We start from the raw sequence: 22,941 nt of genomic DNA on the forward strand, positions 1-22,941 counted from the left end.
ATATTGTAACATTATAATTACTGGACATTCCCTTCCCCATGGATCAACCTCTGGATTCCTTTTTGTTTCCCCACGTCTGTAAGGGTGACGGGTTCCACTGTGTGGGCAGAGCCTGAGCGTCTTGCCAACACAAGGCTTCGACTTTTTTGCTGCAAAGAATTGGACGACCTTCTGAAGAACGTCTTCACACACTCAGCTTTTTCGATGTTTGGTGTTACTTCCTTAGAATAGATTCCCAGAAGTAAGAGTATTGGGTCAAAAGATGTGCTTTTTTTTTTTTGTTAAAACCGGCTTTTAATACACACTCTAAAATTGCTTTTCCAAAGGGCTAGACTAATTTTCAGTGACACCAGCACTTTTGAGAACCCGGATCACCATACCAATTGTCAACATAGGTGCTGTTACGAAGGTTAATCGATAAAATACAGTGCCCTGGTTGTCAAAATTTTGCATTTTCTGAGGCTCATAAAATTTAAATGTGTCTTGGAAGGAATCTCGGGACATCTTTCTGGAAAAGGTAAGAACTTTCCATGCGTGGAGGCTCGAAAAAAGAACGTTCGGATTGGCACCGAATTCACCGCGACGGTCCAACGTCAGTGCCAAGGCACCGGCAGAGGACACGGCGTCGCCGGGTGCCACCAGCGGTGGCCAGGCGCGGAGAGGAGCAGCCTCCCGCCGGCTCCGCGCCCCCCCAGCGTCGTCACCCACGGGCGCGCACCGGGGCTCGCGCCTTCCCCTCGCGCCCGGTCCTGGCCCACGTGCACGCCCAAGGACTCCCGGGCAGGGTGGGCTCCGGCCCTCCGCCCCGCCCGGGCCACCGCAGGCAGCTGCAGCGGCCTCGGCCCCCGACGAGGGACGCTGTCCCGTGCGGGGGACGCGGGCTGGCCACGGGCAGCGGTGGACGCGCGGCCGGCCGGGCCCTCCGGGCGCGTGTCCCTAGCGTTCTGCCGGCGGCCGCATCCTGGGACAGGCATTTATGAGTCATCGGCTCTGCGGGTCACATGGCCAACGTGACCAAAATAAAGTTTCAGTATTTTAAGCCACTCGAAAAGGGGACAAGCGAGCACCCCGGGGGCGGGGCGCGGCGGGCGGGCCGGGCACCCGCGCGTGTGCGGCGCCGGCGGCGGCGGCGCGGCCGAGGGCGGGGCCTGGCGGGCGCGGGGCGGGGCCTGGCGCGCGGCGGGGCGGGGCCTGGCGGGCGGCGCGCCCCTCCCCCGCGCCCCGGCCGGCAGCGACGCCCGGACTCGTCGGGTCGCCGGGCTCCGGGGCCCGCCGCCCCGAGGCACCCCCGGCCGCCCCGCACCCTCCCCGCCGCTGCCATCGCCCCCCGGCCGCGACAGGCGGAGGGATCCCCGAGATCCCGCCGTGTCCTCCGTGGCCCCCGGGACCCCACGCGCCGGCAGCGGCTTCCCCGGGAACGTCCTTCAGCCCCGGGAGCACGCGGGAAAAGCCCCGGCGCGCCAATGAGCGAGCGCCTTCCTCCTGACGGTCACGCTCGGGGGCGGGGCTTCCTCGCGCCCCGCCCACGCCCCGGGAACCCCCTTTGATTGGCCGGGGCGGCCTGGGAAACACGGCGGGGATGCCCAATCAGGGCGCCACGTCTCGGCCTCGAGGAAATATTCCGCGTCGGCCCCTTCCTCACTGGCGCGTTCTCCGGGGCGCCGGCCACTGGGAAGCTTTGTTTAGGTCCGGAAGGCGGGCTTTCCTGGGAGTGGGTGGGGCGGGGGCGGAAATTCTCGACCAATCCCCGCTCCCCGTGGGGTGGTGACCGGCCAATGGGCCGGGCGGACAGGACGCTCCTCCCGGAGAGTAGTGAGACCCCCGGTGCGGGGCGATTGGCGGCGGGCGCGAGGAGTGGCAGCCGCGCGGCCCAACGGGCGCAGTGCGTGGGCCGCGGGGCGGGGCCAGGGCGGGTGCGCGGCGGCGGCGGGGTGGCTGGGCCGGCGGCGGCGGCGGTACGAGGCGCGCGCTCGGGGTCCCGGTCGCGAGGAGGAGGAGGATGTGGCGCGCGGAGGGGAAATGGCTGCCGAAAACAAGCCGGAAGGTAAGGGCCGGCGCGCGAGGGCCGGGGGCGGCGCGGCGGGCGGCGGGCGCCGGCCCCGCCGGACATCCCGGGCATCGGCGGCGCCGGGCGGGAGCGCGGGGGCGCGGCGGCGGCGGCGGCGGCGGCGGCGGCGGCGACGGGCGCCCCGGCCGGGGAGGGGGCGGCGGGCGGGGGGCGGAGCGCGGCGGGGCCGGGGGCGCGGGGGCCGCGGCCGGCGGGCGGGGGCCGGGCCCGGCGGGGAGGAGGAGCCGGCGGAGGCCGGGCCGGCGCCTCCCCCACCCGGCCGGGCTTCCCCGCCGGTGCGCGGCCCCCGCCCCCCGCGCCGGGCCGGGCCGGGGCCGCGAGGGCCGCGGGGCGCAAAGTTTACGGGCCGGGGGCGCCTGCGGGCCCCGCGTGCCGCGGCCCCGGGCCGGTGCCCGTCGGGGGCTCGGCGGGCGCGCAGCCCGGCCGCCCCTGCTGCCCGGCGCCAGGCCGGGCGGACTCTCCGGCCGCCGCGCGCGTCCCGCGGGCGCCTCCCGGGGCCGCCGGGGTCCCCGCGCGCGGCCCGCCGGGGTCCCCCCTCCCGCGGGGCGCGCCGGGCCCCGGGCCTCGCGGGACCCCTCCCCCTGCCGCCCGGACGGGCCCGCGCGGCGTCCCCGCCCCTGGCCCGGCCCGGCCGCGGCCCCCCGGCCGCCGGGAGGGTGGGGTCTCCGTGTCCACGGCCGCCGGGGCGCGCTCGCCGCCCCGCCGTGCCCTTTCCCTCCGTGACCCTGATCCTGCCGCGGCGGGGGGCACCCTCGGAGCCGCTCCTCGTGCGGGGGCACCTTCGGGGGCCTCCGCGCGCCGCCCGGTGACCCTTCTCGCCAGGACAAGGGGACTCGGGCGCCCCGGCTTCTCCCTCGCCCAGTGGACGGTGGGGGGCTGTGCAGCCCTGAAGTCATTTCTAAATCGGAGGCGGCTACTTCTCACGGGTGAGGCTCCCGCACACTTTCTGGGCCCGCTGAGCTCATTTCCTGCACACCCCTCGGCCTGTCCTCCTTTCCCGAGGGCAGGACCGGACAGCCCAGCGCCTCCGGCCTCGGGGCTCCACTGCCCTCCGCGGACGGGCGGGTGGGCGCCCGGGAGATGTAGGCCAGGGCCCCCGGTGTCACCTCGTCCTGGGGTGACAGGGGCTCGGGCATCGCCCCCTCTGCCGGCCGCCCCCCGGGCTCGGGCTCCCGGGACCCCCGGTCACCAGTTGACTCTGCCCCGCCGTCGCCTGCCCTTGGGTTCCTGGCTCCGGCGCCGAGTCTGCGAACCCTCCCTGGGAATAAACTTCCCGGTTCTTTTTTAGGAGGACCCGCATCCTCCCCCTGGCTTCTGCTCCCGTCAGCCATGTTTAGGGCGCCTGCTACCTTGACTTTCTCTAATTCCCTTGAATCGTATTCACGTTGGCTGGGAAGCCGCGGCCATATGCCTTTGCACCCCGGGAGGGGAGTGGTGACACCGCATCACCCACGTGCCGTTGGCGAGAGGTGGCCGGTGTGCCCCTTGGGGTCCGGGAGCCCCCGCGGCCCGGTGGGGTCCCCCTCCTTGGGGCGGGCAGGGCCCGGGAACTAGGGATCAGCTCCTTCCCTTGCTGGCCCGCGGCCCTTTTTGGGAAAGGGCCCTGGCGCGGTGCTTTGAAGGTGTGCGCCCCTTCCTCTCTTCCCGGACACCGGCCTGGTAGGCGGCCGGACTCGGTGCCTTTGGGGACCTTGAGTGTCAGGAGTCGGACACTCTTGGTAACTGCGGGCCTTGAAAGAATCACAAGTCGTTGACTAATGGCCAACTTTTTTTTTTTTCCCCCGTTTTTGGGGGCCACCCTGCGGGGTGTGTTGGGGGAGGGGACTCTGATGGTTCTCGGCCCAGCCCCGCCACGCTCTCACGTGTCATTCGTACTTCCTGAATAAGCAGAGACGTCCTGAGCGTCCGCCCGGGCCTCCAGCAGCGTGTGTGACTCCGGAGCTTGGCCCTCGGGGTCCGGAGTGGGTCTCTCCGCTTCGCTCTTTGTAGGGGGACGCGCGTTGCCCTGGGTGTCCCTTGTGCAGGCCTGGGCAGGCCAGTCTGTGTCCAGGGGGGCGTCCTGGTGGCCAGCACCACCGTGCTGCCGTTCCCTGTGGGAGTGGGGGAGGGGTGTGTCAGGAGCGGCCCCTGTGGGCAGGCCTGGGACGTCCCCGAGCGTCACTCTGCCACGTGTGGCGTGTCCCCTGCACTCGGGCGGGGGGAACCGGAACCTGTTCGCTCTGGTCAGCTCCTGCCCCTTGGATGCGCTCACTTCCTCCTCGCCCCGAGGTCGGGTGGAGGCGCCACTCGGAGGCAGCGGCGTGGGTGGGGTCCCCCCGGGAGAGGCTGCCACCCTGGGCGGGGGGTGCCCTCTCGTCAGCACGGACTAGCCAGTGGGCATCGTGCCATTGCCTGAAAGCGGCGCTTTTGACCTCATTTTCCTGGTTCTTAAAACACTTGATTGGTTCCGTCTAATCAGCTGGGGGATCCAAGAGTTTCTGGGGTGGGCTGTTCCCGCCCCGGGAGGGAGTGTGGAATGCGGGGGGTCCCGGGACCTCTCTCCTCCGGTCCCCCGGGCTGGGGGTCCCTCTGAGCTCAGGGCCGCCGTCCTTTGGGAGTTTCCCTGTGAGAGCGGCCCCGCGCCCTCTCCCCTCCCCCGCCCCGTCTGGGGAAGCTCGGGCGGCCCAGGTGGACACATCTCTTGCCCGCCTGGAAGGCCGGACGGCTGCCCCTCGCACACCCTGCTGGCGTGGGGACGGCGGCCTCTCCCCAAGGGCAGGCGGGCTCAGAGGTCAGGCTCTCCCCGGCTCTGGGGCACATGTGTCCCCTAGCTCACGTGCAGTTTCTCATTTCTCAGCCTGTCGCCTGCCCGTCGCGGTCTGGGGGTGGGGTGGGGAACCAGGATTCTGGATTTGGGGGGCAGCGCATCTTGGGGTCCAGCCTTTCTGGAACCTTCTCCTTCAGCGCGCCCGTTTCCTGAGACTCGGAGTGCCTGGCTCTGAGGTCGCGCTCCTCTCTTGCCATGCGGAGAAAGCTCTGGAAGGTTGTGGGACCTTGGCTTTGCCTTTCCGGATCGGAGTGGCCCCCAGGTGTGACGCCGCGCGGTGTGGCCCCGGGTCCCGTGCCTTCCTGGAAGGGGCCCTTTCCTGCGCCCCGGGGGGAGTGCCCGCCTGCTGCTGGGGGCGACGCGGCTTTCCCTGACTCTGGGGGCAGGGCAGCCCACGGGGGTCCGGCCAGCCGCACGGAGCCCGGCCACGCTGCCCGGCAGGGCCCGAGAGGGGGTCCCCGCTGGACAGGCTCGTCGTGGGGTCACGCTCACGCTGTCCTTCCCTTTCCTTGTTGGGGGAGGGCGTTGGACCCCCTCGGAGTTTACTCCTGGCTCAGTGCTCAGGCCACTCCTGGGGATGCCCGGGGGCCACCAGTGGGGCCTGGGACCTGACTGGGGTGGCTCCGGCGACGCGGGACCTTCTTGCTGCCGTAGGAGGCCCTGAAGTCACCGCCCCGCCGGTACCAGCGAGGGCCAGGCCTCTGGGCCGGTGACTTCCGCGACTCCGCACCTGAGCAGCGCTGTTGATTCTCCTCTTCCTTGGTAAATAGCCGCAGATTATTTTTGGATGTAGGTTAGGCAGCATAATGATGACAATAATGTTCAAGAATTAACCTGGAATGCACCTTTCCCTTTCCGCCTGGCTCGAACCTGACTTCCCCTCCGTGGCGTCTGCGGGGGGGGGGCACCAGGTCTCCCTCAGGACTCGGGCGGGGGTCTCCGTCGGTGCGGGTTGGCACGGCCCTTCATTATTAGTGACTGACAGTACTTGCTCTGGTGACAGGTGAGGTGGATCTCTCGTGTTCCCGTTAGGACAGGTCACTTTCTAAAAATGTTCTGTGTCTCCTAGACTCATCTGCACCCTTTGAAAAAGTGTCCTGGCTGACTTACATCCTTCCTTTCCCCCAGAGAGAAGTTTCTCTGTTGTCCCAGTGTCCTTCTGAGGCGGTGGCCCTCCGGTGTGTGGTTCCCCCAGGCCTGTGCTGGGTCGGCTGGAGCGTGGGTGATGGGTGGTGTCCGGCTTCCCGCGTGGGGCTGCGGGGTCGTTCTCGGTGTGTCTCGCCCGCCCCTCTGTCCCTTCTCGATCGTGCGACTCTCTTGGACAGCGATCGAGCCTCGTCCTGGCGGGCCCCTCCCTTGCCCGGTCCCTGGGTGTCTGAAGGGGTCCTCCTGGGGCCGGAGTGGACGGTCGCTGGCGTGGCCCTGAGAGCCTGCCGTGGCCTCTGTCTTGTCTTCCTTTGCGGTGGCGCCTGCTCTGGTTCAGGGCGCACGCCGGTGAGACACTCCGGGGTCCTTGTATTTATGCCACCCGTGGGCGTGATCTCGCCGTCCTGCGATCGAGATGTGTCACCATTCTGTCACTGGTGCGTGTTCGTGTCACCGAGCTTCCCGCCTTGCGACATTGACTGGGTCTCACTGAGGAAAATGTTTGTGGAGGCGTTGGCCCCTGCCGGGAGGGCCGGGCTGGGCGTCCGCGTGCCACCGCCTGTAGAAGGTCGCGGGCCTCCTTGTGTGAAGATCGGTGATGCCGGGGCCCGAGCGACAGCACAGCGGGGAGGGTGTCTGCCTTGCACGCGGCCGACCCGGGTTCTAATCCCAGCATCCCATAGGGTCCCCTGAGCACTGCCAGGAGTGATTCCTGAGTGCAGAGCCAGGAGTAACCCCTGTGCATCACCAGGTGTGACCCAAAAAGCAAAAAAAAGGAGGAAAAAAAAAAGGTGGGTGATGCTTCCTGAGCATTTTTTAGCTCGTTCCTCTGGACTGGAAAGGACGTATTGTGTGGCCACAGCAGAGGAGGCCAAGTGCCAACTTCATCGCCTCTCTCCTCGCGGCGTCTCTGCTTCCGAGGATGCCCGCTGCCTCGCCGAGGGCTGACAGGAGATGCAGGACGGACGGCAGGGCCCTCTGCCCAGCCCGCCCCCTTCCCCCCTGTGTCCCCAGACCTTCCTGCCGCCTCACCCTTCCGGAGGCTCCGCCCGGGCGGGCCAGGGGCAATGCCGGGCCCTGAGGGCGCTGAGCGGCTTGCCTGGGACTGTCCTGGCCCTTTCAGACACGCGGATGCCTCTCTCGTCTCCCCGTGTCATCCCCTTCCTCCCCCTGTTCCCGCAGAGGGCCCCCAGACCAGCGCCAGCACCTCTGACCGTGCTCCCCGGGGTGCGTGTCGGGGCCGGGCTCGGCTTCCCACCCCCACGCTGACTCCCCGAGAGAGTGGGGGGCCGCTCCATCGGGGACCCAGGTGGGTTGGACCTTGGGAGCGATGACAGCCACCTCCGGGTCCGTGACGAGTGACAAGCCCGGGGTCGCATGCCCCCCATGTCTCTACGGGGTGCATCTCGTCTCTGCCCTGCGGGGGCGCAGGTGGCCCGTCTGCGCGTGCTCGCCCCTGAGCCGGACAGACGGAAGGGGGGGATGACGCCTCTGATTCTAGGTTTGGACAGAGTGTCGCCTCTCTCTCCCCGCCAGGGCCGACTTAGGTGGCCGGGAAGCGCTGCTGAGGTCTGTAATCCTGCAGGAATAAATCTTCCAGCTTAGGCCGGGAGCGTGAGCTCGTCTGCAGCGTGTCTCCGAGCACGGGTGTGCCCCACTGCTTTTCTGGGGCACTGAGAGCCGAGACGGGCTGGAAGCAGGAACGAGAAATTGGTACAAAGCGTGCAGTTATGAAATAGCAGGAAAAAATACTATCGTGAGGATCTGATGCATTTATCGTTAGAAATCACCGTCAGAAGTGTCAGTTCGGTGTCTGAAGGAACCCTGGGGTGTGGCCGGGCCCCTGCTGAGTCGGGTGCCTTCACCTCAGGGGCAGGGCGTCCCCGGCTTGGAGACGGTGATGGAATTGGCTATTTAAAAACGTGGTACTTTTTTTTTTCTTTTTAAAAAGTAATTGAAATACAACGACCCTATTTAGTGAAGAAAATGTAAACTTTAATGGAAGTTCAGCAGGATGAAACATTTAAAAAGTGAAGATTGAAGATAAGGATTTTTTATTGCGAATCCACAAGGGGGTAGTGATGCTCTATGGAAGATGTTGGCGCTGGAGCCGGAGCTGATCTTTTCTCGTGTTTCAGATTTACAGATAAGTCCAGGATGTTTGCATTTTCACGTAATAAGATCTTCTCAAATGTTTATTGGTAAAATTGTTTATTGCTTAAATTAAAAAAAGAAAAAGTCCCGTTTTGAGTGAGCAGGTTAGAGAGAGTTAAAGAAGCGAGACCGCATGTTGGCCGTATCCGGAGCAGCTGCACGGCCCGGGGTCATAATCCGGACTCTCCCGGGGACTGTTTGGAATCTAGGAATCCACTGGAATGTCGGGAATAAGAGGATTTAGGCCGTGGGTCTGAACTTGACGAAGTTTGTTGTAGGCCAGTGTTTTCAGTTCTGCCAGATGATGAGAAATGTGAGCCGGGGGCCACACCACCCGCGACTATTAATAGTTGGAAGTCAGTCAGACTTGTGCAGTTTCCCAGTTCGTATTACATGTTAGATAAAGACACCTCCCATCCCCTTACCTACAGTCCCAGTGGCTCACCTGAGGCCCGTGTCCTCCGGAACGGGCGGAGACCCCTGCGGTCTGCCTGTCGGACACACCTGAACTAGCCCCGGGCCTGGGAGGGGGCGGGGGAGGGGACGCGGGCTGTGCTCTGCCCGGGCTCGGCCTGGCCTTGAGCAGTAGCGCTGTTCGCCAGGATACGCGGCTCTCCGCGGTCTAGAGGCCGGTCTGTGGCGGTGCAGCCTGTGTGTTTCGCATTTTTGCATTTTCGGTCTAGAGGTGACTAATCCCAGCCCCCCTCCCCGCCTTTGAGCCAGGGGTTTTCCTCTCTGATCTCCTTTCAGCGGGAATTAGCACCCCCGCGGAGCCAGGCCTTCCCCCCCCCACCCCCGGTGCTGCCCTGCTGACGTCACTGGGCTCATTCGCGAGTTTCCGCCTGGGCCCCTGCTTGCTGGCCCCGGGCGCTGCTGGACAGGGTGCCTGCGCCCCTCTCGAGTGGCAGTGGCGTGGAGCCGGCTTCTGGGAGGCAGGCGGAAGCCTGAAAACAGTCCGTCTAATTATCCCGCGGCTCCGCGCGTCGGCTGTGCCGTGAACACTCTGACGCCGCGTTCCCTTGCTCCGCAGGCCGCCGTCTGCTGGAGGGTGGCCCGGGACGCGCGCCTTGACCCCGGGGAGGGCGGGCCTGCAGGTGTGGCGAGCGGCCCCTCCGGTGGCTTCCGGACTCCAGGGGCTGTTCGGCTGCTCCTGAAATAGCGGCGCTCGGGCCGGAGAGATCGAACAGCAGGAAGGACGTTTGCCTGGAGCGTGACCGCGCTGGGTCTGGCCCTGCACCCCGTGGCTCTCCGAGCAAGCCCGGGTGACCGCGTGCACTCGGGAGCGAGCCCTGAGCACTGCTGGCGTGGGCCTGACCGCGGGGGGTGGGACGAAGGTGGCAATGACCCGGCCCCTCGCAGGGCCCCAGCCCGCTCTGCCAGCGGCTCTCCTGGCGAGCACTGAGAGTTTCCCCCGGCCTCTCCGGGCCTTGCCGCCCTTCTCGGGACTTAATGGCAAGAAGCGTGGAGAAACGAAGTGAGTGCAGGCGAGAAATCATTTTAGCCTAGTCCTAGTTTCTGGCCCCAGTCGCTGAGTAGACTCCCCGCGTCCCTCCTGAGGCGCCTTTGAACCGGTCACCCCGCGGCCCGTGTCCTCCCGCTGTGGGGCGGGGCACGAGCTGGGCTGTCTGGGGACGCGGAGGAGGTCCTCGCGGGGCCGACCCTTGACCCGTGCAACCCCAGGCCCGGGGCCAGCGGCCTGCGACGGGCAGGCAGGGGCGTCTCCCGGGGCCCCGCTCCCAGGAAGGGGAGAAGATGGGGGTCACAGCCTCCGGTGCAGCCCACCCCGCCGCGCGTCTCCCGGCCCGGGGGCTCGAGTATCATCACAGACTCTCCCGGGGTCCCGGCGGCCCCTCCATGGCGTCCCTCCCCGGAACTCTCCCCGGGCGGTGGCGTTGGGTCCCTCAAGAGGGAAGCTCAGAGGCGGCAGACCCCCGCCGCGGGCCGGGAGGGCTGGCCTGCAGCGTCCTCCCCCGTGTCACTGCACCGGTGTCTGTCGAGCTCCTGCTCTGGTCAGGCATGAGCGTGTTGGCTCAGGCCGTGTGGGAGGACTTTGAATCAGGGTCCGGAGGGTCCGTTCCTTTCTAGTCGAGTACGTGAGTATTAGCTTGACACGCGGGCCGAGGTGGTCCGGGCGGTGGAAGCTGTCGGGCGCGGACAGGGCCGTTCTGCTTAGCAGTGCCCCGGGCCACACCCGGCCCTGGAGGGGACCCTCTGCCCCCGGAGGGTCTGCCGAGCCCACCCATCCCGCCAGAGGCGGCGCTCCGTGTAGTCATCCGGTCGTATTTCCTGGCGCTGATTGGTAGGACTAATGCGAACGCGTGGCTTCTAGTGACCCCTGGCTCAGGCCCTTGCCCCGAGAAATGGGGCTTCAGAGAGCCCTGGGGGCCCAGCCTTCGGGGGGCTTTTGAAGATCAGCCCCCTTCATATTTACTGACTTATTTATTGTCTTTTGTTCTTGGGGCGCATTCAGCAGCCCTCAGGGTAAGTCCTGGCTCTGTGCTCAGGGATCATGCTCGGCTCTGCTCCCGGGGTCAGACCCCGGTTCTGGCCCTACGGTCGCCCACCCCTTTTGGGCTGGAAGGTCGGGGCCAGCGGGAGCTCTCCCCCCAGGGCATCTCTAGCTTCTCCAGCTCTCGGGCCCCAGCAGTGGGGCGGGCACCCCCAGGAGCCCCTCGGGTCTCAGCGCGGCTGACCCCGAATTCCGGTGTGGTGGTTTGTGGTCCGACACTGATGCTGCCTCCGTCTTCCGGCCCCATGCCCTCAGTTGGGGCTGAGGAGCGTGGGCGGGAGCACTCAGGAGCACCCTCGGCTGCAGAGCAGGGCACGGGCCCCCCGGGACCCCCCTCTGCCCCATGACAGCGCTCGGCTGCCCCGCCAGGTATTTTCAGTCTTGAGCCGGAGGTGGACTTGGCCGCTCGGGGCCTGTCCGAGGGGCGGACGTTCTCGCTCTCCTCGTCCCGCCCTGCCGCCCCTGGCAGCCCCTGCCCGCCCCTGCCCTTGTCGTCTGGTGCGGACACGTAGGCAGCCGTCGGGCTTCGGTGAGAACCAGAGTCCTGGTGCGCCGGGCTTTTAGCCGGCAGCCCCGGTTCAGTTCATGGCACCCAGGGTCCGTCCACGGCCCTGGAGTGAGTCCTCAGGTGACGGTGGCGCTTTCTGCCGGGGGATTTGCTCTCGAAAGCCCCACCTGGGCCAGGCCCTAGCGAGTAGAGTATGGTGATATTTTTCCTACTCTAGGGTGGATAATTAAACAGATAAAGCATCAGAATTTCTCCCGTAAAGTCTCTCTCTCTCTCTCTCTCTCTCTCTCTCTCTCACACACACACACACACACACACACACACACACACACACACACACAGAGTGACTGGCTTGGGGGCTCACTTATCTGGAAGGGGGGGGCACTGGACACACCAGGCCGGGGTCAGGGCCTCCTTTCTGGGGCAGGGCTGCGGGCCACGGCTGTCGGGAGCACCTGCCCCACCGCGGGGGCCCTGGAACCCCCAGCATAGACGCTGTTGTGCGTCCAACCCTGGGGGCTGGCGGGGCGCCATTTCCTCCCGAGACAGAGCTGGCTGACTGTCCCCAGGCCTGTGCTGAGCGGGGTAAGGTCAGCCTGTAGTGACCATTCCCAGGCGAGGGGCGAGGGGTGTCTCCGAGTCCCCCCGGTTCTGGTATTTGGGTGGGTTCCGTGGTCCCCCCGTGTTGTGGGCCCGTGAGACAGTGACCCGCGAGCTCCTGTGTGGCCGCCCCGTGGCCCCTGCTGGGCTCTCGCTGTCTCGTTCCTGGAGGGGCCCTGACTTCCTGGTGAAAGAGGAATACTTCATCAGGTGGGGGACGTCCGAGAGGACACTTGGAGGTTTGAGGTTTGGTGTCACGCCTGTGACCTGCGCCCCATCCATCGACCCACCCATCCATCCATCCACCCACCCATCCATCCATCCACCCATCCATCCATCCACCAATCCATCCACCCATCCATCCATCCATCCATCCACCCATCCATCCATCCATCCACCCACCCATCCATCCATCCACCCATCCATCCATCCATCCATCCATCCATCCATCCATCCATCCATCCATCCATCCATCCACCCATCCATCCACCCATCCATCCACCCATCCATCCACCCATCCATCCATCCATCCATCCACCCATCCATCCATCCATCCATCCATCCATCCACCCACCCATCCATCCATCCACCCATCCATCCATCCATCCATCCACCCATCCATCCACCCATCCATCCACCCATCCATCCACCCATCCATCCATCCATCCACCCATCCATCCACCCATCCACCCACCCATCCATCCATCCACCAATCCATCCACCCATCCATCCATCCATCCATCCATCCATCCACCCATCCATCCATCCATCCACCCATCCATCCACCCATCCACCCACCCATCCATCCATCCATCCATCCATCCATCCATCCATCCATCCATCCATCCGTTCATCCATCCACCATCTATCCATCTACCATCTATTCACCATCAGTCCATCCTTCTACCTACCCATCTATTCACCCACCCACCCACCCATCCACCCACCCATCCACCCACCCATCCATCCATCCATCCATCCATTCATCCACTCACCAGTCCATCCACCCACCCATCCAGCCACTCATCCATCCATCCATCCGTCCGTCCATCCATCCATCCATCCATCCATCCATCCATCCATCCATCCACTCATCCATCTGTCCACCCATCTACTCACCCATCCATCTGTCCACCCATCCATCCATCTATCCACCCACTCACCCATCCATCCATCCATCCATCCATCCATCCATCCATCCATCCATCCACCCACCCACCCACCCACCCACCCACCTACCCACCCATCCAGCCATCCGTCCATCCATCTATCCATCCCTGAAACATCCTTTCAAAGCAGTACACCCATCTGAGCAATTTTTGGGAACGAGTTGGAGCCCTGTCAGGGCAGTTTCTGGGTGGGGGGGGCGGGGGAAATGGGTTGAATCCTGGTCTGGGAAGTTGTTTTTGAGGCGCCGGGGTTGAAGCCGGTGCTCCGTAGCAGCCTTTCCGAGATGGGTCTTGTCCGTCTCCCAGTCTGCAGCTGGTAAAGCTCGGGCTCTCTGAGCAGCCCCCTAGGCGACACCTCTTCCCGCCGCGGGCCAGGCCCCCTCAGGCTCCCCAGCTTGTTCTCGGGCTTGGCGGCCCCTCCCTCGGCCCCCGAGTGGCGGTACCACCTTGGATTCCTCACCGTTAGCGGGCGGTAGGACTGGCCAGCACTCAGTGGTGGTGGCTTTGCCGTGGGAATGCCAGCGCCCCTGGGGGCCTGCGCCTCAGGGTCCCGGGCCGTCGGCTGGGGGAGGGCTTGTTGGGCCTTGTGACCGCTCTTCCAGGGGGCCGCTTCTGTCCCTGCTGCTCGCGGTGTGGAAGGTTCCAGCGTGCCCCGGCCTTGCTGGGGCTTGGGATCACTTGCACGAGTCAGCTTCTGCGGCGTGTCTCACGGCGGCTGGCCTGGCGGTGACCACCCTCGCCCTCTGCGCCCCACTCTTGGCCGGGTCCCCCCTTCTCCTGGGCTGTTGAGTTCCCCGTACCCCGAGTCAGCCCTTTCCGGCCCATGTGCAGCCTCCTTCCCGCGCTGGCACTCTTGCGTGATGGTGTCTTTGGAAGTGCAGTGTTTGACGTTTTGGCTAAGTTGATACTTTGGTGCTTCCGGTGCTGTAACGGAGAACATGATTGTGGCCTCGTTCAAGGTCACGAAGCTGGATCCCGCTGTCTCCTTGTGAGAGTTCTGTGGCTTATCATCGGCAGTTTGGTCCCTTACCCATTTTGAGCTAATTTTTGCCTGTTGTGACGTAGTTCTCTAGTGACTTCCTTTTGCGTGGGGACAGTTGTTCCACACCATTTTTTGTTGTTTTTTGGACCACAGACAAGTGCTCCGGGCTTATTCCTGGTTCAGTGCTCAGGGATCACTCATGGAGGGGCCCTGGGGACCCCATGGGGTGCATGGGTTGAACCTGGGTCGGCAGTGCCCAAGGCCATGCTTGCCCGCTGTGCTATTGCTCCGGCTCCCCACCCCCCCTTTTTTTTGATGGTTTTTTTTTTTTTTTTTTTTTTTGCTTTTTGGGTCACACCCAGCGATGCTCAGGGGTTACTCCTGGCTTTGCACTCAGGAATTACTCCTGGCGGTGCTGGGGGACCATATGGGATGCCGGGGATCGAACCCGGGTCGGCCGCGTGCAAGGCAAACGCCCTACCCGCTGTGCTATCGCTCCAGCCCCTTGATGTTTGTTTTTGAGTCATACCCAGGAGTGTTTAGGGGCTACTCCGCCCCCTCCCCCGCCCCCAGCTGCGTGTCAGGTGAGTTGGGCTGGGGGGGGGGGGCGGGATGCGTTGCCAGCACCCCGTGCTCTCGCCTTCCTGGCACCGTTGGTCCAGTGAAGGAGTTGGCGCCTTTTCAGCACCCTGGACCCGCATCGTGTGGGTTGAGTTTCGGGGCCTTGATTCCAGCCCACCAGCCCGCAGGTCTGTCTTGATCCAGGACGACAGCGGACCTTTGGGTTTGTTTTTTTGGCGACACTCAGCGTTCCTGGGTGCTCAGGGCTGGCTCCCGGCTCTGCTCGGGGCCCACTCCTGGCTCTGCTCAGGACTGGCTCCTGGCTCTGTGCTCAGGGCCCACTCCTGGCTCTGCTCGGGGCCCACTCCCGGCTCTGCTCAGGGCTGGCTCCTGGCTCTGTGCTCAGGGCTGGCTCCTGGTGGTGCTGGGGACTGAACCCGGGCTAACACGCAGGGCAGGTGCCTTACCCAGCGCTCTCTCGGGCTCCGACAGCGTCATGATTCCTGTGGCTGTGTCACTCTCTTTCTCAAAATTGTTTTAGTTTTTTTGGGTCGCTGGAATTCACATGAATACGGGAATATTCACCTGTCAGCTTCCAGAAAACAAGCCAGCGTTGATGGGGATTGTGTCCGTCTTTCTGGGCCACACCCGGCGGTGCCCAGAAACCGCTCCTGACTCTGCTCGGGGATCACTCCTGGGGGGACCCCAGAGACCACCCCTGATGCCGGCGCCTTGCCGTCAGCGCTCAGCAGACGTGACGCAGGCCCCGGACAGTGCTGACGCAGAGCAGCGTCCCTGCAGCAGCCCCTGGGCCCGGCCCCCCGGGCGGGCTCCCGGCTGTCACCACGGTCGTTGTGGATCCTGTCCTGGTTCGTACGCCGAGTGCCCGTCCTCTCTGTGGACTCACCCCTGCAGCGTGGTGCCCTCCAGGCCCGGCCACGTCCTGGCGAGCGTGAAACCCAGGAGTATCCTGTTGTGTGCTTGACTCTCCCTTCCCCTCTTAGGCGTTGTTGGGTTTTGGAGGCCGTCCCAGTCTCTGCTGGGGGCTATTCCCACAGTGCTCAGGAGTGCCCCGGACCCCACACGCCGCCCCCTGGGGTCCCCTGCTCCTGGGCACGCGGCTGGGCCATCCGAGCTGGGCTGGAGGAGGTGCAGGCCTCTTCTGCGTCTGGGCCTCTCTCGGGGCGGGTGCCCGGGAGTGGGGCTGCGGGGTCGGGGACGCCCCCTCCGGCTCACCGGGGATTCCCTCCGGGAGCGGTGGGCTGCCAGCACTGGCGTGGGCCGGCTTTGGTCTCACACGCGGACTCTGGGCCAGGGACTGGCCCTGGGCTCCAGCACGGCCCCGGCCGGCCCCGTCTTCGCTGTGTGCCCGTGTCCCGGGGCTGAGGTGGGAGGCCCCTCACCGTCTGCTGCTCAGGGCGTCCTCCTAGCTCTGGGCTCAGGGTCCCTCCCTGGGACCTCGGGACCTTGGGTGAGACCAGGCTCAGCCCCCGGCCGCACAAGCGTCTCGGCCCCTCCTGGCGTTGGTGTGCGTTTCCGTGGCTGTGACACCCGGTGTGTCTCCGCACACCTGCCGGCCCTGTGTGTCTCCCCTGAGGAGGTGTCCGTGAGCTGCACTCCCGTCCTCGCGCGGAGTCCGGGCCGCTCGCAGCCTCGCACCAGCCCCTCTCGGGCGTGTGGCGGCTGCTTCCTCCCCCTCGGGGTCCTCTTGTGCCCTCGCCGTGGCCTCTGGCCGTGCAGAGACCCTGGATTCGACGTCGTTCCTCCTGTCCCCCGCTCGGTGCTGGGCTCTGGGGTGGGTAGCGTGACTGTCCTCGTGTCCTCGGTGGCTCTGGGACTGGCTCCCCGCGGGGGCCACACGGGGGGGGGGGCAGGCCGGCCGCAGCGGGCCAGGCGTCAGGGCTCCCGTGCGCCCGTCGCTGCTGTCTGGGCGGTCAGAGGTGCCGGAGGGTCCCGGAGCCAGACCCCCGCAGGGCGCAGCCTGAGGGTGGCGCTGAGGGGGGGCACTCTGCCCTCACAGTGGCTTTTAATTTTTTCATTTTTTTCTTTTTTTGCTTTTGGGTCACACCCGGTGATGCCCAGGGGTCACTCCTGGCTCTGCACTCAGGAAGCACTCCTGGGGGTGCTCAGGGGACCCTGTGGGGTGCCGGGGATCGAACCCGGGTCATGCCTGCAAGGCAGACACCGACTCTGCTATGTTATGGCTTCGGCTTGGTGGCTTTTGAGAAGCTGCCTGTGAAGCCATGGAGCGGGTGACTTTGTCCTCGGAGCTGCCCGGCTGATTGTCTTTGAGTCTTAGGGGACCCCGGAGCTATTCTGATGGAGATGCGTGTGTGAAAACAGAGATCTGGCTTTTGATGGATTGTGTTTCTATAATTCAGGAATAATTATTTTTTCATGATTTTCAGTGTTTGGCCATGGAGGAATGGTCTGTTCCTACTGGTAAATTGACGAGTTTTTCAGAGCACTTTGCCTGGTCTTTGAAACCTGGGTGTGCTGCAGCTGGCGCGCACGTGTGCGCTCAGCCCCAGGTCTGCAGGGGAGCAGCTGGCGGGTGACTCACTCCAGGCAGTCCTGATGGCAGGTGCGGGGCACCCCGGGACCACCGGGGAGCCTGCTTGGAGGAGGCGGCGTGGGAGCTGGCGTCGGGGCCAGGGGGACGTGGCTGGGGGAGGGGAGACTCCAGGGGGAGGAAGCCGCACACCCTGGCGGGGCGGGGGGGGGGGGCTGTGCCCGGAGGAGCCGGAGGGGACGTGCTGGGGGCCTGGCCTGTCCCTGGCCCGGTGGCTGCTTCAGCCTCCTCGGGCCCCCTGCTGTGCCGGGCCCGGTGCTCTGAGCCCAGGGCTCGGCCCTCGCGCCTGCCGGACCAGCCCCTGCGTGTGCCGGCTCCTTGCTTCCGCTTCTGTGCTTCTCTGGGTTCAGAGGGGAGTGGCAGGGCCGAGGCAGCGTGTGATGGCAGAGAGAGCAGAGTGGGGACCCGAGGGGGCCCCTGTGTGCAGAGCCGGGAGGAAGCAGAGGCCGCTGGGTGTGGCCCCAGACCTTTAGAGAAAGGAGAAAAGGGAGGGTTGGCGCGGAGAACACAGCCCTTGGCAGCATGGCGCCCCCCGCCGTGGTGGGGCATGCGACAAGGCCCTGTGGTTGGCTGGCTGGGCTCCGTGGGGTGGAACGAGGTGGGGGCCGTTGGCTAAGCATGGGGGGGGCACCTTGGAGGCGAGTGACCCCGCAGGCCACTTGCCCGGGGAAGTCGCCTCTGCTTTGCGTGCGCCCCTCGTGGCCCGGACGTGGGTCAGAGGTGAGGACTCCGGGGCCCTCTCCTGGGTGAACTCCGGGACTAAGGGGAAGGGGGCTGGTGACGGACCCGCCGAGGTAAGGGGCGTCTGGCTCTGGGAGCGGGAGGCTCCGTGGGAGCGGGAGCCAGGCCAGCACCCAGCTCGGGCCCGGGTGGGCACGGGCCGTGCGGGACGCAGAGCTGGGGGGGCTCTCCAGCCTGGTGGGCAGGGGTCCGCCTGGGTGGGCTCTCTGGGCGGGCTTGTCCTGGCTGGGAGTGGGGACGGGCCCCGCAGGAGGGCCTTGGAGACACGGGGACGGGAGCCTGCCGGGGGAAGCGGTGACACGGCGCGCGGGGCGGTTGGGCGGGGCCTGAGGTGACAGTTCAGAGGTGGGGTGGGTGGGGCCTTCCTCGGGGACCTCCCTTGCCCCCCCCCCAAGGGGCGGGCTCCCTGCTGGTTGCTGAGGGCGGTCTGCCTGCACTGTGCTGCCGCGGGGGCCTTTGCCGTGCTCGGGCCGGGGAGCTGCCCGAGGCATGTGGGCCACCAGGGAGCAGTGCAGACCCCCCGCTGCCGCCCTTCCCAGGACACGGGACACCAGCATGCGTGGCCCGTGTTCACGTGTGTTCAGTGTGTGGCCCGGAGTGACGGGCTTTAGAGGGGCGTTTGCCTTGGGGTGAGTGACCGGAAGTGATGGGCCAGTCCACTGCCTTTGCTGCTCCCCCCGACACCCCGTGGTTTGTGGCATCTCTGACTTGCCACTTGGTGACCAGCAGTAGTTTAGTTGCACAGGCAGACAGCGGGAGGGGTCCTGCAGGGCCTCCGCCGAGGGGCCAGGGCTGTGTCCTGCAGGCTGGGGGCCAGGGCTGTGTCCTGCAGGCTGGGGGCCAGGGCTGTGTCCTGCAGGCTTGTCTGTCTTCCCCATGGCCAGTGTCTGCCCTGTGGTCAGTGTCTGCCCTGTGGCTGCTGTCTTCCCCATGGTCACTGTCTTCCCCATGGTCACTGTCTTCCCCGTGGTCACTGTCTTCCCCGTGGTCACTGTCTTCCCTGTGGCCAGTGTCTTCCCCGTGGCCAGTGTCCGGTGGCCAGTGTCTTCCCCGTGGCTGTTCCTCCTGGCTTCCCTGTCCGTGTCTTGCCCAGAGGAGCCCCCTCGTGCCGTCCGTGGGGTCAGGTGTCTCCCGTGGGAGCGTCCCGTGCAGGCCGAGTGCCCGTCCGTGGCAGGCTCTGCCGGCATGTTGGTGGCGCCCGTCTCTGTCACCGAGTCCTGACACCGAGCTCTGCTCCAAGTACTTTCCCGTTTCAGACGTTCTCCCCCGAACGCGCTGGTGGAGTCTCTGCTCTAACGTGGACCTTTAATAAGTGCTCTTTGATTATTTTCAGAATATTGAGTATTCTGGTTTCCCAGCCAAATTAAATTTATGAAAATTCTAATGATACTTTGATTCATATCGAGGAAGAATTTTTTTTAATTCTAAAATCACTTTAAATACGTTTTACATGCATCTCTGATAGTAGTGAATCAATTAATTTGATTCTCAGGTCATAAATCCGACTTGAGGGACTGCAGTGCTAGTTCTCAGCGCGAGCGGCTGTGTGGCTCTGAGCTGCGTGTCTGCTTTTGGACTCGGCTCTGGGTGCTGAACTCAGTGTGAGAGCCATGGTGGGCTGTGCTGAGAGCAGGGCTGCCTCCCCTGCCTGCCTCCCCCTGCCTGGCCCTCCTCCCACCTCCCCCTACCCAGCCCTCCTCCCGCCTCCCCTGCCTGCCTCCCCCTGCCTGGCCCTCCTCCCACCTCCCCCTACCCGGCCCTCCTCCCGCCTCCCCTGCCTGCTTCCCCCTGCCCGGCCCTCCTCCCGCCTCCCCTGCCCGCCTCCCCTGCCCGGCCCTCCTCCTGCCGAGGTGAGCCTGTGACCCGGCCCCCGCGCTCACTGCTTTGGGGCTCCGGGAAGGGACGGGATCTGGCCGTCCAGCCTGTCCTGTACGTGTCCCTGCATCCTGTTCCCCAGGTTCTTCCATGGGCCCCGTGCTCCTGGGTCTCCAGAAGCCGCCGGAAGCTTCCCCTGGCTCTTGGTGGGCCGAGAGCCGCCCGTTCCTCAGCCTTTCCCCACCTCGGCCCATCCCCCCGGCTGCCTTCCTCCCCGAGGCCGCCTCCTGCGGGTGGGCCCCTCGTCCTGTGCTGGCCCCCACTTCCTCGACTCCTACTCGGGGACAGCCTGGGCGCCCCTGGGCGCGACGCGTGGGGCCTCCCCTGGGCTTTGGGCAGTGCCGCTCGCCTGGACTCCGGCATCATTGCTTCCGTGCTCGGTACATAGGCTGGCACGGAGCTTCCCGGGGCCTCCTCCTTGGAGTCCGGCAGAAAAAGGCTCACGGGACGGCCCCGTGCTCCGTGTGCTTGGGTGCCTGGCGGCCCCCAGGTGAAGGGGAGCTGCAGGATCGTTCCGGCCGTTCTGACGGGCTGAGGCATCTGTTTGCCGTCTGGGCTTCCTCTGGGCACGGGCCCGAGCGCCCTCCCAGCCTCCCTGCCCAGTGCCTGCGGGCGGGGGGAGCAGCCTCTGGCGGGGGCTGCCGGTGACCGGGTGGACGTCTTCGTCATCACGACCGTCCACTCGGGGCTCAGTTCCCCTGGCACACGGGCCAGTAGCGTTTGTGACGCGCCAGGCTGCGGCTCAGCTTCCCCTCGCCGTTCCCCTGTCCTGGCGCGGGGCGTGTTGGTCCCGTGTGTGCCCGTTCTGACGGACGGGTTTAGAGGAGCTCTGTGGAGACGTCAGCGTCTCCGTCCTGGTTTCTGGAACCGTTGAGCTCGTTCTCTCATCGCCCTGCGTTTCCCCAGACGAGCTCCCCTGGCCGGTGCTCGGGGACGCACACCCGGCAGAGCCTCCCCCGAGCCCTGAGCCTGGGCGCGGAGCGTTAACTGGTCTCTTCTGCTCCCCTGCCCACGCGGTGGCCTCTCCCGGTCCCGGGCCGTTGTCTCTCTGGCACGGGTGCCAGCCCCTCTGCCTGCCCTTCTGCCGGGGCAGTGGTCGGGCGGGTGTTTGTGCTGCTGCTCTCGGGGAGTCTGTGGGGGCTGCGAGGCCGGGGCGGGGGGCTTTTCTGAGACAGGATCTTGGTCTTCCCGCTGGGCAGGTGGCACCCCCGCAGGCCTGAGGCTCAGAACCCACATTGCCACAAGCGCCTTAGTTGCCCTGCACACGCACACGTGCACGCACGCATGCACACACGCGTGGTGACATTGATGCTCCCTGGAGACACCAGCTGCGCAGAGCTGCCCCGGCCCACCGCTGTTTATTTCAGGGGTTCCCTGGGAGCCTTTGGGAGACGGGGACCCCGGGCCCCAGTGCCGTTCCAGCGTTCACTCGCAGACACCTGCCTGGCTCTGCTGGTCACCGGATCGATGTGCGGTGCCCTCTGGCGCCTCCTGCAGCCGGGTCTCGCTGCGGCCTCAGCGCGCCCTTCCAGGCGCCTGCCCTGTCTGCTGCTCTGGCCGAGGAGATGCCTTCTGTCCGTCTGCTCGTGGCTGTGAGTCGGGATGGTGCCTGGTTCATTGATGGGCGAGTGAAGCCAAAAAGATCTTTGGGGAAAAAACCAAAACACGCCCTGACGCCCGGGTCCTGCCCACCACATTCCGCCGGCCGTGAGTCGCTTCGCCGTGAGTGCTGTGCCCCGAGTGAGACCCGCTGACCCTTGCTGGGCCACCCTGGGGCTCCCGATGCGGAAAGCGGCGCTTTCTCCTCTGCACCCGCTCCGCTGCACCCCTTCCCCACACGCGCCCTCCCTCCCACCCCTCCTAGCCTGCGGAGCCCTGGGGGTCCCGTCCCCGGTGGGGGAGGCAGCCTGGAGCCCGGGGCAGGGCTGTGCCTGGGCTGCGTTGCCCTGTCCTGCCCTGGCTGTGTCTTGGTGGCCTTGGCCAGGAGGGCCCGCGTTGGGGCGAGGGGACGTCCCTGTGCTGGGCCCGTTGGCGGGGCGCTCGGTGCTCTGGGGTTAGAGGTCACTTGAGGTCACGTCCAGTTTCCATGAGTTTCTTTCCTTGTGAAACGGAAGGTTCTGAGGTCAGGGCGGTGAGAGGCCGTTGGGGTTCTTGATGGTTTGGTCACACGGGTGTGGGAGTGTGTCACCCCCAGCGGGGGGTGGTCAGTGTCAGGCCAGCCCTCTGGGAGGGAGCGTCAGGGTGTGGTCAGGGCTGGCTGCACGGCACTTCCGCTCTGCGAAGGCCCTGGGGCCCCTCCACAGACACTGGACGGGCTTCGGGGGCTCGGGCTGCCCCTCCGGCCCGGTCACTGCTGTCATCGGAAGGCGGAAAGGGGGAGCCGCGGGACAGCAGGGAGGGCCCTGGCCTGCACATGGCCGCCCGGGTTTGAGCTCAGCGTAAGTCCCCCCCATAAATCGTGTATGTCCCCAGCTCAGCCAGGAGTGACCCCTGGGCGTAGAGCTGGCAGAGACCCCCGAGCACTGCTGGGGCAGACAGCAAACAGGAAAAGGTGGGGACCGTGTCCCTGTGTGTGGGGCCAGCCCAGACCGCCCCGTGCCGCCGGGCCCAGCCTGGGGGCTTTGCTCCTCGAGGTGGGCTTTCCACACCGTGGAGTTTGACGTTCAACTCTAGCCCTGTGGGGTGGGGGTGGGGCCACCCAAAGGCGCACACTGGGCGTGACTCCCCGTCTCCCTCCCTAGGAACCGGGGGGCACTTCTGGGAGGGTCTTTGGTCTGGGCGCATCCGCGGGCTGACAGAGACCCAGGGACTGCAGGAGCCCGGACCCAGGAGTGTTCTAGAAGATCGTCACTCGGGCTGGTGGCTGCCTGGTGGCTGTAGTGACTCTCGCGGTGGGGGGACGTGTGGGGTCAGTGTGGGCACGCGGGGTGACAGGGGAGCCTGCCCTCCGGCGAGCGAGGTCCTGGCCTCGGTGCGGACACTCGGCGTGGTTTGTTCTTCAGGGCCGCAGTGTGGCGCTGCTGCCCGGCCTCCACCCTGGCCGCCGTGGGCGTGAGAGGGCCCGGCCCGAGAGGACAGGTCGCTGTTCTTCGTGCTTTACATACCAAGGGGCTGTGGACCGGCTCTGGCCTTCCGGTCTGCAGTGGCGGGTGGGCGCCGGCCGGCAGGGGTGCTCAGGGTGGAGTAACCCGCCAGGGACTCGAGAAGGAGAACCTGCCCCTCTTCTGAGTTGCCCCCGAAGAGGGCTGTG

General features: G+C 65.8%; 1 protein-coding gene across 4 annotated transcripts in view; it reads left to right on the forward strand.

The window, feature by feature from the left end:
- The first annotated feature begins 1,884 nt into the window (after nucleotides 1-1,884).
- CAMTA1 (calmodulin binding transcription activator 1) overlaps nucleotides 1,885-22,941 on the forward strand; it is a 497,436-nt gene continuing 476,379 nt past the window's right edge. For 2 of the 4 annotated variants that reach the window (XM_055137553.1, XM_055137554.1), the window contains exon 1: nucleotides 1,885-2,044. In XM_055137553.1, the coding sequence (XP_054993528.1) occupies nucleotides 2,000-2,044 (45 nt within the window). In that variant the 5' untranslated portion in view covers nucleotides 1,885-1,999. The remainder of the gene's footprint in view (nucleotides 2,045-22,941) is intronic. The other 2 variants (XM_055137552.1, XM_055137555.1) reach the window with 1 other exon arrangement.

This window comes from Sorex araneus, chromosome 5 (assembly GCF_027595985.1).
Source record: "Sorex araneus isolate mSorAra2 chromosome 5, mSorAra2.pri, whole genome shotgun sequence".
In the NCBI taxonomy this organism is placed as follows: domain Eukaryota; kingdom Metazoa; phylum Chordata; class Mammalia; order Eulipotyphla; family Soricidae; genus Sorex; species Sorex araneus.